Source organism: Streptopelia decaocto (assembly GCF_964273445.1).
Source record: "Streptopelia decaocto genome assembly, chromosome: 11".
NCBI classification, from domain to species: domain Eukaryota; kingdom Metazoa; phylum Chordata; class Aves; order Columbiformes; family Columbidae; genus Streptopelia; species Streptopelia decaocto.
Genome location: NC_138666.1, coordinates 12913583 through 12929114, shown reverse-complemented (window position 1 = coordinate 12929114; position 15532 = coordinate 12913583). Strand labels below are relative to the sequence as shown.

The following is a 15532-nucleotide window of genomic DNA, read 5'->3' as shown; positions in this document are numbered from 1 at the left end:
AGAGGACCATTAATGGTCCCAGCTCAGCAGGGTGAAACGCCAGGCTCTGCCCCAGGGATGGGACAACCACGGCGACGGGATGGATCCCACTGGAGAGTCCACCAACGCGCTCAGCAGAGAGACCCCAGCGAGCTACGCTCTGAGCAGGAACAACTTTAATGGGCACAAGTCTGGTGTGCAGGCACGCTCATTAAACTTCTACACCATCCAAAAATATACATTCAACAAAATAACAAAAATATATTATTTCAGCTGCTAGAGGAGGTTGCGGGGGCAGAGTTATTCTATCTTCACTGGGGGAGGACCCTCTTGGTGACCAACAGCAAGGGCTGAAGATGAGGCCTTTCCCGCACATCATCCCTGACCTCGGGGCATGGGAGGGGATGTCCAGAGGCACTGGGGACACTATCCCTGCCCCTTCTGCTTTCTGCAGCCCTCGCTGCCCAGGCGAGCATCCCGCCCTCCTGCCCCAAGGATGCCAAGCCAAGGGATGTGCCGCTGCCCGGTGGGATGTGGTGGGGTAGGAAAATTGGGGAGGGGGCCGGCAGAGGTGAGGGGTTGGCAGCGGCCAGCCCCGCTGTGGGTCCCCGGGCTCCGAGCAGCCCTATGAGGCGGGTGCAGTAACAAAGCGGACGGCACTGGTCCTTCCCATGGCCGTACTCTGCGCAGGGAGCCCCAGCACGGCGCGGACATGGCGAGGCTCAGCCCAGGTGGCTCTGGCTGCCGTTGGGCTGCAACTTGACGCTGTCAGAGCTGCTCTGCAAGTCAGGCGGCTTTCTCGCCTGCAACACCATGGTCCAGTACCAGAGGAAGATGAGAAAACCTGGGACAGGAGGGAGGAATCATGGAATCATTTAGGTTGGAAAAGACCCTTAAGATCATTGAGTCCAACCATTAATTTAACACAGCCAAGTCCACCACTAAACTGCATCCCTAAGAGCCTCATCTACAAGCCTTTTAAATCTCTCCAGGGATGGTGACGCCAGCACTTCCCTGGGCAGCCTGTTCCAATGCCCAACAACTCTTTCTGGGAAGAAATTTTTCCTAATATTCAACCTAAACCTCCCATGGCACAACTTCAGGCAATTTCATCTTGTCCTATTGCTTGCTGCTTGGGAACAGAGACGGACACCCAAAGGGAAGGCAGGGTGGGTGAACCCCGTCTAAGAACCAACAGCAGTTCAGAGCAAGCCAGTCAGCCTGCCATGGACATCTCCTCCCATACCCTATCACCACCCTACCGATATCCCAGGAAAGTCCCAATGCCTTTCAGAGGAGGCTGGCATCTCAGGCTCACCTTGGAGGGAGTTGATGATGGTGAAGATGTAGAGGGAGACAAGGCGGAAGACACCAGAGGTGAATGAGAAGAAGACCAGCGCCCAGGGGATGCCCAGCAGGATGCTCAGCCCAAAGAGGGCCAGGACATGCTTCAGCTTGTGGCCTTTCTTGTTCTGCCGGAGGATCTCCCGGACCATGGCCCCCAGCATTACCGAGTTAAAGAGGAACACCAGGCTGAAGAAACCCAGGTTCACAACATTATGGATCAGGGGGCTCGTGATCCAGCATCTGTAAGGAGGAGAAAGGGCAGAGGGTTATGCTATGTCACCCCACAGGGACATGAGTTGGAGGGGTTGGGCGAAGCACAAAGGTGTGGTGCAAACCCAGCACCCAACTTAGTTAAACAGGAAGCGGAGATCCCCCACCACCCTGCACAAAGCCCCAGAAAAGCCACAGGTGGGCTAAGGAAAGCCTGTAGGACATGGTGAAGGCTTAGCCAGTTGTATCTAAGACCAAGGACCAGGCAACCCATTTCTCACAACTTACATGGTTGCGTTGGTGGATTTGCCACCAACGGATTCATAGACAGGAATGGAGAAGGGGCCGTAGTTCGTCCAGCTGGCCAGGAAGATCAGCATCACACAGCAGAAGGGGAGTCCTGGGTGACAAGAACAGACTGAAGCAGATGCCCTAGTCCCTGGCCCTTGGTCCTTCTGGAAAGATTTGTTGCTCCTTTCTCCCCAAGTACAAACCAATATCCTCCCTCCCAAGTGGCAGACGAGGATGCAGCCACAACAAGGACACCTGCAGTAAGCTCCAGCCCAGGAATGATCTGTGCTGCGCTGATCCCAGCCAAGGGTATCCCAGGGTCGTGGAATTTTAGGCCACAAAGATCATGAGATCTTCCTACTGCAGCCTCCTGCCCAAAGCACAGCAGAGATGTGTGGGTGCTTCAAGCATCAAGCCCGCCTCTGGGCTGTCCTGGATGTTTCTTCCAGAAAGTGAGGATCTCATTACTGTTTAAAGACCCCAAGCAAGGTCTCACATGCCTGCCTTGCTGGGTGACCTACCCTTGCTCTAGCATCAACTTCCGCTCTGCGCCAATGAGTCTCCTTCTCCACCGAATCTCTTGACAGAGAGACCCCCCTGCTCTCAGACATCTGCTCCCCCACAGCTATGTCTCCATCCCCATCCAGGCACAGGAGATGGTGAGTAAGACCTACCCAGGTGCCTCTCAGCCCCTGTTGCCCAACGCCTCAGGGCGTCCCTGCCTCCCTCATGCTCACCCCAGCCCACCAGGCAGAGCTTGAGGAGGAAGTGGTCATGGTAGGCATTGAAGACTTCAATCACAAGCCGGTAGAGGTTGTAGCCCTCAATGCCCATCCAGGTGAGGCAGCTCAGGAGTGAGAAGTGCAGGAGCAGCCCCCCAGCTCTGCAGACTGCCTCACTGCTGCTGGAAGCCAAGTGCTCAGAGATGAGGAAGGTGACATCCAGCAGGAAGATGGCACCCAGCAGGTTCATGTGGATGTGCATGCTCGTGATCTGGTCTCGCTGCTTGCTCCTGCAGAAGCAAGGAGGGGGAAGACTTCACCACCATTCCTGGCCAGCATCCTTGGTGTCCCACAACACCCCACAGCTCCGCACGGGGCAACCCGCCCACGCCAGAAGACCCTCTGGTGGTGTCAGTGGCTGAGAGCCCAACCCATGGGTAGGACCACCTGTCACATGTGCAAATTCAGGTCCCTGAAGCTGACTTTGCATTCCAGGCCTAGACCATGGGGGTAGGGAGTGACATCGTTTCAGCTCTGAATCATCCACAAGATCAGTGACATGACTCAGAAGACGACACTCATGTTCTCTACCAAGCCCCTGAAAAGATCTTTGCAGGCTTCTGCTTGCCTGATCCATAACAACAACCAAGCTGTTTTTCCAAAAATCTTTGAAAACAGCCAGTGTTTTTCAGTGCCCTACAGGAGACCTGACCAAGAGGGTGGTTTCTGGAGAGGAGAACTCTGCTTTCTTCAAGCACGGCTCCTTCATGCTTCTAGCCAGGCCACCAACTGTGTTTGGAGAGTTTGTGCCCACCCAGGTGTAGTGGCAATTGACAGGACAAAGACAGGGAGCGAGGTGTGACCCGTCAGACCCTACCTGAAGTAGAGGAAGAAGATGGTGCAAATGGCTGCCAAAGCTGAGATCAGGCAGCCGATGTAGGTTATGATACTCAGGTAATCCCTGTGTATGTAGGTGATCTCCGGGGAGGACACCTGAGAAAGACGAATAAGAGACGGTGAGGAAGAACTACCAGTGGGAACAATGTAGAGAGCTGCGGGAAGATGGTACCCACCATCAGCACAGCAAAGTAGGTGAGGTGGTTGCATCTGCAGTCTGTCCGGCTGACGGCTGCCACCGTTGTACAACCATAGCTGTCCCAGCTCCCAGAGCTGCCTGCACAAGAGGAAGGGAGAGCATCTGGTGAGCAGCAGGAACATCTGCTTTGGGTTTGTGGATCTTCAGGGCAAGGTGTTCATGGCAGTGAGGAGGACAAAAGTGGTGGTCCCAGCTTGGCCCATGCCAAGCACACCCACTCAGGTAACAGCCTCAGCACCAGAACCCATCCCTAGGGAGGGAGAGAGCTCTGAGGTTAGCTATGGAGAGAAAAACCTGAAATCAGCCCCATGGGGAAGGATTATGGAGCTGGAGCAATGAAGGGAGGCACAGAGCAACTTTTACTCCTATCAGCAGGTCTGTGGTACCCTGCAAAAGGAGGAAAGGCAGCACCTGGCTTCCCAGCCAAGTGCAGGAGCACTCACCAGTGGTGTTCTCCTGCCAGAAGACGCAGAGTGGGCTCACGTTCCTCTGCAATGACAAAACCATGGGCCCTGGTCAGGATGCAGCAGTGGTTCATCACCCTGCAGCACATTTGATAGGGGAGAACATGGGGCAGGATGTGATATGGTCTCAGGAGACAAACTGTCCCGTATCATGGGAGTGGACTCCAGGCAGGGACCATTCTCTTGGCAGCTTGCAGAGCAGATACCTCCTCCCAGGTCCCCTTTTTCAAACAAGGGGTTCAGCTTTGAGCAGGCACCTGACAGGACCACGAATGAGCCAAGGGACTGTTAATTCAAAGTGTCCCCCAGCCCTGGATATTGTGCTGGAGGTGACATATCTGCAAAGCAGCATCTCCTGGACAGACACAGGCAGCTCCACCACCAGTGCGCATGTTGAAGCCATGATCGTAATACAGCTCCAGAAGATGTAGGAGACCCCATACAGGCAGGCCAAAGGCATAGACCTACTGGATTGTGACTGCTTTCTAAGCTGGCAGGGCCCGAGCCCTCTTTGCTCCTCCATTCCTGGTGGGATCAGGTTCAATGAGGCTGTTTCTCCACCTACCAGCAGCTGGTCATGGAAGAAAGTGAGGACCACTGGGTCAGAGAGGTTGGTCACCACTGTGTCCACCAGGGAGATGCCAACCACCTTGTCACCCAGGATGTGGCTGCTATTTTCATCCTGTGGGAGAGGAAGAGGAGGTGATGGCAGTGTGGGAAGTGAGAGCTGTCAGGCATGAAGCAGGTAGGAGTTCCCAAGAAGATGGTCCCATGCCTCTTTCCCTGTCAAGATTCTAGCCCATCTTTAAAGCACTTCTCCAAGTGAGCATCATCACCCTTGCCTGGATAGCATTCCTGCCACGTGTGTGGGCATTACCTGGAACATGGTCTGGCTGTTGATGTCCATGAGGAGCACTCTGCGCTCCATCACCTCCTCACTTTCCTCCACTGTCATGAACAGGCTGCCCGGTAGGTCCACTGCGAACCCATGGACCTCTCCACCCTCCTGCAAAGAAACACACATCAGGAGAGGTTGGTAGAGGGTGGTGGTGGGCCAAGACCACCAGGGCAGGCTGCCCAGCACCCACCTCTCTTTGGGAAGCAAAGGCCAGGTTCCGAGGAGCCCGAGTGGGCTGGACCCTCAGGACAGTCGCATGCACAGTGGCCTTCCCAAAGGTCTGGTTCTGCCCTTCGAGTTCCACCTTGGCCAGTGTCTTCTCCAGCTCCCCGAGTTTGCTGTTGGGGAAGGGGTGCAGTGAACAGGATGCAGTGGGCACCTCGCTGGGGTGGTGGGAAAGGTGCAAGCTGGGAACTCACTGCCGAAGCATCCGCTGCTCCACAGCTCCTGTAGCCAGTGCTGGGGGCCGGGTGATGAGGCTGTCCAAGGTGGTGAGCTGCTCCTCCACATCTTGCTCCCAGACAGGCATGTTCTCTGGGGAAGCTGACAGGCAGATTAAAGGAAATGCTGTGAGATGCATAGGGAGAGCTGGCTTGCCCATGCTCCCAACCAAGCGGACACAGCCCTGGTAGGAGCAGAAAGCTTCGAGGTGATCCAAGCCCTGGGAGCTGATGGAGACTCCAACCCAGAGTGCTTCTCCTGCCACCCAGAGCTCATCTTCCACTGAGACCAGGCTGGCTGAGGCTAGCTAGGTGCCTAACAATGCAGATGGGACCCTTGGAGACATCCGCAAAGCCCATGATTTCCCAGGATTTTAGGGGGCAAAACACTTCTGAAAATCTCCATCTTCATCTTTAGGGAGCCTGGGTACCAGGGGCTGCCTCTGGGCTGCTTCAAGCAAACCTACATCCCCTTCCATCACCCCTCTTCACATCATGCTACACCTATATCTGGGACATCATCAGCGCTCTGCTGATGGCCAGAATGAGCTGGGGATGAAACAAACCCTCTATTTCATTAAAAAAATTGCTTTTACCTTTGAACAAATATTCAGAATGACTGACAAGGGAGGTGTTCTTCCCGTCCTTTGAGATGCAGGACACACTGAAGATGGGGGCCCTGGTTCTTTCAGTTTTCTGACTCTCCTTCCCCCAGGTGATGCTGCTGGAGGGGTCCCCTCCCAGGAGGAAGCTCTGCTTCCCATACACCAGCCTCAGGGTCCTGTTGGCCTTGAACCAGTAGATGCAGAAGCGGTACCTGCCCAAAGCCGGGGGCAGGCTGTACCTGTAGTAAGAATTTCTCCTGTTTGGCAAAAAGGGCCTTCTTATTATCAGCGCCTGGGCTGTGTTCTCAATGGAGATGTGGGCAGGGCCATCCTCATAGATGACAGAGCTGTTCTGGGTCTGGTTTCGGTCACCACAGAAGTGAAAGTCCTCTTGCCGGCAGTCGCTGGCTCCCATCCCTGTGTGTACAAGAACACGGAGATGTTGGTTTAGCTGGAGGGGCAGTCAAACATAGCATCACTATAGCAGCCATCATGCGTGGCATGCCGGGCTCTCTGCCACGGGTGTCCCAACCCTGTCCAGGACAGGCTCCATCATGTCAGTCACCTCCCCGATGTCCCCACAGCTGTGCTGGGAGGGTTTGCTAAGGCTCCTGTGGCAGCAAGACCACCCATCTCTCGGGGCCATCCTCACTCAGGTGCCACCATCCACATCAGCAGAGACCAACAGAGGAGCTCTTCATGCCCGAAAAGGACCCGTCTTACCCCAGAGACCGCAACAGAGGTGTATCAACCCCTGAGACATTTTGTCTCTCTGGAAGCCACAGCTGGAAACACCCCTTGGTGCCCCAGCCAATTTTTTGGGGCTGCCATTTACTTCCAGCAGCCCATACATGTCTCATCATCCCGGGGCAGGACGCAGCTGAAGCAGCCTACCTTGCAAAGGGGAGAGAAGGAGCAGGAGGAGGACCTTCATCCCAGGCAGTTCTCTGCTTTGGTTTGGCCTCTGAGGAGAAAGCAGAGCCTAGAAGGGTACAAAGAAAAGGGGCCACATGAGTATTTGGGTATCACCTATACCATGGGGTCAGGGGATGGAGAGCAAAGTCTGTGTTAGAGGGAGACTGGCCGGTGTCACAGCCACCTCCCTGGTGCCTCAGCCACCAGGAGGAGCCACAAGTACCAGGCATCCTGCTCGGCTTCGGGGCTGGAAGGATGGGGGAGGCCAGTAGCTGGATCAGCGGGGGTCTCAGCACAGGGAGGGTGCCCCATCACCCCGGCACAGGCACCAACTGCCAACGACTCGACACGGGAGTGGTCTCCTCTTCTGCTCCCATCTTGGTTTGGGCTTTCATTTCTTATCACAAGTGATAGGAACAGAAGGAAACGGTGGTTTTCCTAATTCACCAGCCCTAAAGTTATTTTCTTGGTTGCTTTTGGCTTCTGCAGATTAGCCAAGGAGCCAGGCACATTGCAAACCACATCATTTCAGACCAGCAGAAATGGGCTCTCCCAGGCTCATCTCAGCAATGCCAACGCAGCAACCGCAGCTGCCAAGAGCCCTTCTGCCCTTCGCAACCAGCCAGGCCATGTGCCCGGCATCCCTTCACCCTGCATGCTGCTCCACCATGCTTTTCTTTGTCTCTATATGCAGTTGGGGCTCCTATGAACTGCACCCAGGCCAGCACTGAGCACCCGAAGGTGCCACCGCACCCATGCGCTCCACCCGGCCGCAGCCTTCACACCGTGTGTGAAACCCACCGTGTGGCCAAATCCTGTTTTGTATACTGCAAGCAGGTGCCTGGGCACTCACCAGCATCCCCTGCAAAGGCTCCTGAGCTCTCCCAGGCACGCAAGTGCCACCAGATGGGAAGGCTGGGGGAAAACTGCTTGCTTGAAAACTCAGCATCCTTGTTAGCAGTTTTCTCCCACCAGTATAGATTTCTCCCAGAGGTTTCTCTGGCTAGCACGGATCCAGGGCACGTCCTGCACCAGCACATCATCACAGGCTGTGCTGGTTTGAATGAAATCATGTTAATTTTCTTCATGCAGTTAGAAACTTCTGTTTTTCATAGCTAGCACAGTTGTTGTTGGGATTTAGTTTGATAGTAATAAGATAACACCCTGAGACAGAATTAATGTTTTTCTTCAAGTAACTTCCCAGTGGTTTTGAGTTGGAACAAAGAGAATGTAAGAACTTACTGATATCTTAGCTGTTGTCTCAGAGACCAAGGTCTTTCCGGGCTCTCTATCTGCAGGTGCAAGGCAGCTGGGAAACGAGCACGGATGCCACAAACCTTGACTGACACCAGACTGATCAATGACAATATTCCATGCCATTAGCATCATGCTTCATATTTAACGGGAGGTGGATGTTCCACCTTAGGGAGACCCATTCTGGTTAAACTCCATTCCAGTTGAGTCCTGTTCGGCAGCTCCTTCAGTTTGGCCTTTGGCTGTTCTCCCATTTTGCAGTGGCCTCTGGGCCTTTCTACCTTTCTGGTCTTTTCTCTCTCCCTCCCCAGGATCAGCTCTTTAGGACCAGGGTGCTCTCCCTCTTTTCCTGGGACTGGCTGCTCAGCACAGACAGAGTGTGTGAGGAATTGCATTTAGTATCACTAATTTTATACTCTATTTTCCATTTCATATACATATTTGTAGTAGTATATTACTATTATTTTGTTATTTTACTAAACTATTTTTATCCCAAACCATGAGTTTTCTCCCTTCCCTTTCGATTCCCTCCCCTGTTTGGGGCTGGGGAGGGGGCACGGTTGCGACTGTTCGCTCAGGTTAAACCACGCCACAGGCACAGCTTGCTCGCCGCCCCTCCCCGTCTGCTTCTTGCAGCAATTTATCACCGGAAGATGGGGGCTTCGGGTTATTAATTAACCTGCTGCCATGGGTATAATTCAGTGTGGCACTAACAAGGTTCCCCGGTGTGGGCGTACAGCGCAGACATAACTTGGCAGCAGCAGCTGGAGGTGGATGGGGCCAGCATCCCGGTGCCTTGTCGCACACCTGGGAATCACATGCACGTGTATCCAAAAAGCACAGATCCAGGGTGGCAAAATGCCGGTGGACATGGGAAACACCTGAATCGATCAAAAGCAACAAAGGAGCATGTGAATGCTAACCATGGCATGATGGTACAGAGCCAGCATGCTGGGAAAGCATCCCTTCTGGATGGAGAATGCTGAATCCCAATAAGGCTTCAGCTCATCCTGATTTTATTGGGTTGGCCAGAGGACAGGATCAGCCCCTTTCAGCCATTACTCAGCTGGGACCAGAAACCCCTGGGGGGATGTGGGTGGGGGAGCTGGTATTTCCCCTCCAAGCCCTATATGGTCCCACTCAACCTGACGCCGATTGCAGTTTCCTGAGACAAACAATAGCAAGAGAAAATCCCCCGAAAATGGTTTCATAGCGGGAAAACACAGTTCCCATCCACGCTGCCGATAAGCAGTGACGGAGGCAGCCGGATGCGCCGAGCCCGTGCCGGGGCTGGATCCTGACTCGTCACCTTCCCATCCCTGGGCAGCAGTGGGGATGTGCGGCATTGCCCCCCAGGGCTGCTTGTGGCAATGCCATGTGTCCCCACTGCTACCAGGGCATCTCCCCAGCACCACTGATCTTTAAGAGCCCCGCACTATCACAGTGACCAAGCAGAGACCCACTTCTGCACCAGCCCCACCTCTATTCCATCAGCCCCAAGGCAGGATGGCTTCACCCACTGCCCCAGTCAGAGCCTGGGGGCTGAGCTCCTCCAAGAACAATAACGCATAGGAAAACTCCTGTTTGGGCCCCAAAAATCAGCCAGATAGTGTAAAAAGACATGATGGGGACACCAGAAGGGCTACACAGTTTGAACCAGGCTCCCGCACCACCCGCACAGCAGGAGGCTCAGACCTCGTCTTCACTTGTATCCTCCCATTAAGAGAAGCCAAGGAATAATACTGCGACCTCTAAGGCTGGAGGCGAATGGGAAAAGAGAAACTAAAAAGCGCACAAAAACCAAAAAGCCTGGTGTTTACTACCACCTTACTGCTCTCTGGTTGAGTTGGAAGCAGGTATTTAAGGTTTTGGAGGTAGCACGTGGCTTTTGGATGTGACGTTTTTCCCGAGAAGGGAAGATGCTCTAATGCCTCAAACAAACACCGGAAGCGGGGAAATCCAGAGGCTTTTATCTCTGTTTTCCTTCCAGGTCTGTTAGAAAAAAAATATGCCAACACTCTGTTCCTCGAGATGCTAACGACCCCACAGCTCATCACCTGCAGCCTGTTACGCAGGCAAGGACTCAGGAACTGGATGGGGAAACTGAGGCACGGAGAGGCAAGCCAGGATGGGCTCCCAGAGACACATACAGCTTCGTGGGGACCACAGACGATGTGCCCTGGGGCTGGAGCTGCCCGAGGAGGCAGGTACCCCAGCGGGGACCCCCTGCAGAGGGGATGCCCCAGCGTCAGTCACCCAGCTGCTTCACAAAGTGCCCTTGTCCTTGGCCAGTGGCCTGTGAGCACAGGGGCCAGACCACATGTTATTCACGGCATCGGCATGCGAGCCTTTCCCGTCACCGGTGGGCGGCAGGGTCCGACCCGGCGCGGTTGTTAATGCCCGTGGAGCTGAGCGGCAGCTGTGCCGTGCCGGCGGCCTGGCTGCCCCCAGCCTGTGCCGCGGGGTCGGCTTTTCCTGGGCCATGGGGTTGCACACAACACGCAGCACCCGCGAGCTGAGTTTTGCCAACAAGACAAAACCAGACCTGATAAAGATTCCCACGGGAGTGGCACAACTCCCTGCCAGATCTGTCCTTCACGAGCTGCTGGCAACCGTCCCTTCCCGAGCTGGTGTGGGGAGAGCTGGGGGAGGCTGGCACACGCAGACCGCTTGTGTCTGCGGCTCTCGAGATGGAAGTTTTCCTTAAAGCTATGTCGTAGCATTTGAAATTTAAAAACCATTCAATTTATTAAAAAACACCACAATCAGAAATATCTCAGCGAACTAAACCAGCGCTTCCTCCAGCGCCTGAGCAGCACAGCACCCAGCCTGGTGACATGCAAAGCCTCTGGCTTCTGCAGGGGCTGCAAGTGGTCTGCAAAGGCCTGGGTCTGCCTGCGGTGAACTGCAGGCTGCTGAGAAGTGAGAAAAGAAGTGGTGCAGGTTGTCCTCCCCTAGCACCCACACCACGTCACCAGCCTCAGGGGGTTCAGAGAGCCGTCCTTACAGCACGCTCCCACCGCTCAGCCTGCTTCGGTAGAAACCTTCTGTGGGTTGGCTTCTACCTTCCCATCACCCAAACTATCTCACTGTGTTTTAAATGGCTTCCAAAACACCCCGTTCCCCTCCCAGGTCTTGTCCCCATCCACATGAGCGAGGTCCCCATCGCTTGCCCGTGCTGTGGGTGCCAGGAAAGGGAGGTACAGGGCAGTGCAGAGCATCCCAGGACCACCCCAAATCAGGCTCCCAGGCATTTGGCACAGAAAGCAGCCAACCTGGATCCTGGTGAGGGGGAACCGAATCCCAGCAGGCTTTTCTGGCTGAAAAAAAGCCAAGCACAACCGTGGCAAAGGTTGCAGCACCTGAGGAGCCAGGTAAGAGTCCACAGGCCCCCCCAAATCCCTGCCAAACCCCAGCTGTTGGTGATGGGAAAGGAGTTGGCAGGTTGGAGCCCTCCTGAAAAACAGGTGCCAGCAGGCTGCTGCCCAGCTGGTACCACTGGCGCTGGCACACCAGGAGCCACCCGGCCTGCCGTCTGCAAACCCCACAGCACAGCGTCCCTCTGACACCCACGGGTGCCACCACAAGGTGCAGGGACAGCCAGCCCCGGGGTCCCCATCCCGGCAGCATGCAGTTGCTTGCAAACCTGTTGTTCTGTGAATAGCAGCCCCCGGGCAGCGGGATTAAGAGCTGGACTGCAACCAAGTATGCAGCATTTTTAGGCCTTGGCTTAATTCACGTGGGAGCTGCAAACCCAGCAAGTGGCACGGCAAAACCCACTGTGACTGCGGTCCCGGGCTTAAAGGATTTGCCCAGCCCCAACTTCTCCAAAACCCTTCTGGCTCCCCGCTGGCGCTGAAGCTTGGAGGGGGGTTCCTGCAGCCCTCAGACCGTGAAACGAGCTTTGGCAGCCTTCCCTCCTCAACAGCCATTCAGACTTGCTGCCAGGAGGTTATTCCAGGAGACTTCATTTCAATTCTCTAGCTGGCTTCACTGGGTTTTGTTGGTCCCTCTGGAGGGGCAGTTCTGGCAGCTGGCAGACAGGGAGCACCCAGAGCATCTCGCATCCCACAACAGCGTGCCAGGAACCAGCGGCAGCAAGCTGAGATGTTGCAGGAGGAATCTCCCCAACAGGCATTTTAGGGAAAGGAGATCACCCTGTTGAGACATGCCAGCATTCCCACAGAGATGCTGAACCCTCCACCAGGAGGGAGGAGGAGGAATAAGGCGCACTGGTGGTTCCCCGGGGTGGGAAGCAGCAGCCACACGCAGGGCCCAGCCCGGCGGCCGAGGCTTCATGGGGCTCAGCTGTGCCGGCGGCAGCAGCCAGGAGCAGCTGGTTCTGGGCAGCTCAGCAGCTTCGTGTCTCCACGGCCTGGGAATTCGCCTGGTTCCAGTGAATGGGCGAGGGGCAGCGCGGCAGGCAAGGGGGAGCCCCATTTAGCAGGGGTGGAGGCTTCACCAGACAACTTGTGCCTTGGCCAGGGCAGAGGAGCTCTGCCCAAACGCAGGTGTTGAACCCGCGGCTCAGGTGCAGGAAGGCAAAATGTCCCTGTACCTACTAGAGCAGGGTGCACACCAAAGCCTCCATGGAGGACCCCTTAGCTCCATCCAGACAGGCTGTTCCCTGCCCTGCTTGGCAACCAAGTACCCCAGGGTGCTGCCCAGTGACACCAGTCCCAACCACCTCGAGCCCCAGTGTTCTTCCAGTCCCACTGAGTTCACCCCAGAGCGTGACAGATGCCCAGGGCTGTAGCAGTCCCCTGGCTTGGGGTACCACTTGCCCCTGTACTCAGTGAGTGCCTCCTGCCCCCATCACCTCCACACCCGCATCGAGGACGCCACAGCATCCCCCCCTAGTATCCCCAGTAAGGGCGAGCCAGGCAGCGCCCCTTACCGTGGCCTTTGGGACCCCAAAAGCAAACCCCCCTGCTTCCCTTCCCCCCGCCGCCCGGCTCAGCCGCTCCCCGCCGCTCCCGATACCTGGGCTCCGGATCGGGCTGGGCGCGCTGCCCCGCCTCGGCACCTTGCGGCTCGGCTCAGCTAGACTCGGCTCGGCTGGGTTCAACTGGGCACCTTGCAGCCTGGCTCGGTTCGGCACAGCTCGGCTGAGCACCTTGCAGCGCAGCCCAGCCCAGCTCAGCTGGGCTCGGCTCAGCGCGGTGCGGCGGGACAAACGAGCCCGCCGCGCTCCGCCCCCCCGAGCAGGCGGTGACTCAGCGGGGCGGGAGCGCGACGGGTCGCGCCGCACCGACCCCTCCGAGACCCTCCGGGATCGCTGCGGGGTTCCAACCCTCGGTCACGGCACCTGTCCGGCACAGCCCAGCCCGGCACAGCCCGGCCCGGCTCAGCTCGGCTCGGCTCGGAGCACCGGGCTGGGAGAACCGGTCAGCGCCGCCCCGCCCGGCCGGTACCGGCGCCAGCACCGGGACCGGGTTCGGGAGCGGAATGGGCTGGGGACCACGGCTGGGGCAGCCGGGAGCCGAGGGTGCCCCATCCACTGCCCTTCAGCTGCGGGCTGGCGGGCAGCCAGAGGAGGGAAGGAGCTGGGCGGCTGCACGCCTGGCTGCGAATGGGATTAAAAAATAACAATTAATGGGAAAGCAGCCGGGACGGAGTGTCCTTGTGAACCCTGTCCCGCTCCCCGCAGGAAATGAGGGAGGCGACAAGCAGGGCAAGGAGCCCAGGCCCTGAACTGGGGGGAGCTGGGACAGGGTCCCCCACGTCCCACCATGGCACATTGCTGGAGGAGATGGGCTGGACTGTGGGGTGCAGAACCTGGATGCAACCCCCCTAGCCAGGGAACGTGGCTCCCACCACCCATCCCAAGGCCAGAGATGGGCAGCCTGCCCCTCATGATTGGGACCCCCCGGTGGCAGCGGTAGCTGAGGCTGGAAGCTTTGTAGCAGTGATGGGCACTGCAGGAGCAGACAAAGCCGCTGCCAGGCAATACCCAAATCCAGCCATGACAGCCCTTTGTGCACCCTGAAAAGCAGCAGAATGGGAGAAAGACGGAGCTGCCAGGAGCCAGAGGGAGGAGGGGGGGTGGGAAGTGCCCTGGGTAAATAGTTGCTCTTACAGATATTTTCAATGCCTTGAATGAGACTTTTCTTTCTGCTGGGGGAAGGGTGGAAACAACCTTCCGCTTCGGCAGGGAAGGCGACGGAGATAAAAGGCAGCCGCAGCACTAGAGGTGCCATGGCTGTGCTGAGACCCCCAGAGCTGGAGACATCCCGCACGTTCCCATCACCCTCCAGCTTGGTTTAATATCCATTTCCAAGCCCTGAATTTCCCCAGTTCTCCCGTGAAGCAGTTCCCACGGGAAGCAGCTCACGCGGCTTCACGTGGCTGGACCATGGCTAACGCGGCCGCCTTTGAAGCCCAACCATCCCCAGGCCACGGGGAGCGGGGCCGGCTCCGAAACACACGCTTGTGGCAGCCGGAGCCACGGGAGCATCACAGCGAGCCAAGCCGCCCGCTGCGGGTCATCCCGACCGGCTCCTTCAGGAGATACCATAAATCCACCTCCCGGGAATAATGCTGCTAAACCGAGCGGCAGCTCCTGCAGGATCAGCCCCCCCTGGAGACAGGGATCAGGTGGGGACCCCGCATCCCCATGACGAAAGGACATTGTAGACCATCTTTTTGCCACTGTTTATGGAACAAAGGGCCTTTTGTCCGCACTTGACGTTATCAGGAGTTATTTTTAGTTCTGCACTTGTTGATGTTATTGGGATTATCTGTAAGTCGGCAGGCCCTGGTGCTTTCTTCAAAGACGCTGGCTGAGCAGGAGAAGGAGGAAATCCTTGTGTTGTCCCTTGCAAGGGACATTTGCCCTTGGGCTCAGGCCAGCGGCACTCACTCGGCATGATAAGGATTTATTGCTCAAGCTGGGGAGTTCCTCAAAGACCCAAAAGTTCCTGAAAACCCTACAAGTTCCTCAAAGCTGTGAAAGTTCCTAAAAACCCTCAAAACCCTAAAAGCTGCTAGGAGCCCTAAAAGCTCCTCAAAGACCCTAAAATCCTTGAAAGATCATCAAAACCCTTAAAGTTCCTAAATACCCTTAAATTTGTCAAAAGCCCTAAAAGATCCTAACAACTCTAAAAGCTACTAAAAGATCCTAAAATGTTGAGAAGTTCCTCAAAACCCTAAAAGATCCTAAAAACCCTAGAAGTTCTTAAAATCTCTTAAATTTCTTAAAAGCTCCTAAAAAATCCTAAAAACCCTAAAAGCTCCTAAAACACTAAGACGTCCTTAAAAACCTAAAAGCTCTTAAAGCCCTAAAAGTTCCTAAATAGCCTAAAAGTTCCT

At 56.0% G+C, this 15532-nt stretch overlaps 1 protein-coding gene across 2 annotated transcripts; it reads right to left on the bottom strand.

Moving 5' to 3' along the window:
• Window positions 1-140: 140 nt before the first annotated feature.
• Window positions 141-13720, bottom strand: ADGRG1 (adhesion G protein-coupled receptor G1). Of its 2 annotated transcripts, none has more exons than XM_082062476.1 (14): window positions 13205-13720; window positions 6947-7034; window positions 6044-6469; window positions 5427-5550; window positions 5198-5345; window positions 4987-5115; window positions 4675-4791; window positions 4089-4134; window positions 3623-3723; window positions 3427-3542; window positions 2502-2839; window positions 1825-1936; window positions 1298-1566; window positions 141-823 (listed from the first exon to the last, which is right to left on the bottom strand). In XM_082062476.1, exons 2-14 carry the CDS (start codon window positions 6984-6986, stop codon window positions 702-704), a joined length of 2088 nt encoding a protein of 695 aa, XP_081918602.1. In that variant the 5' UTR covers window positions 6987-7034; window positions 13205-13720; the 3' UTR covers window positions 141-701. The 2 variants fall into 2 exon arrangements, with proteins under 2 accessions (XP_081918602.1, XP_081918603.1); XM_082062477.1 differs by having other exon boundaries at window positions 2565-2839; window positions 13205-13716.
• Between the last annotated feature and the right edge of the window lie 1812 nt (window positions 13721-15532).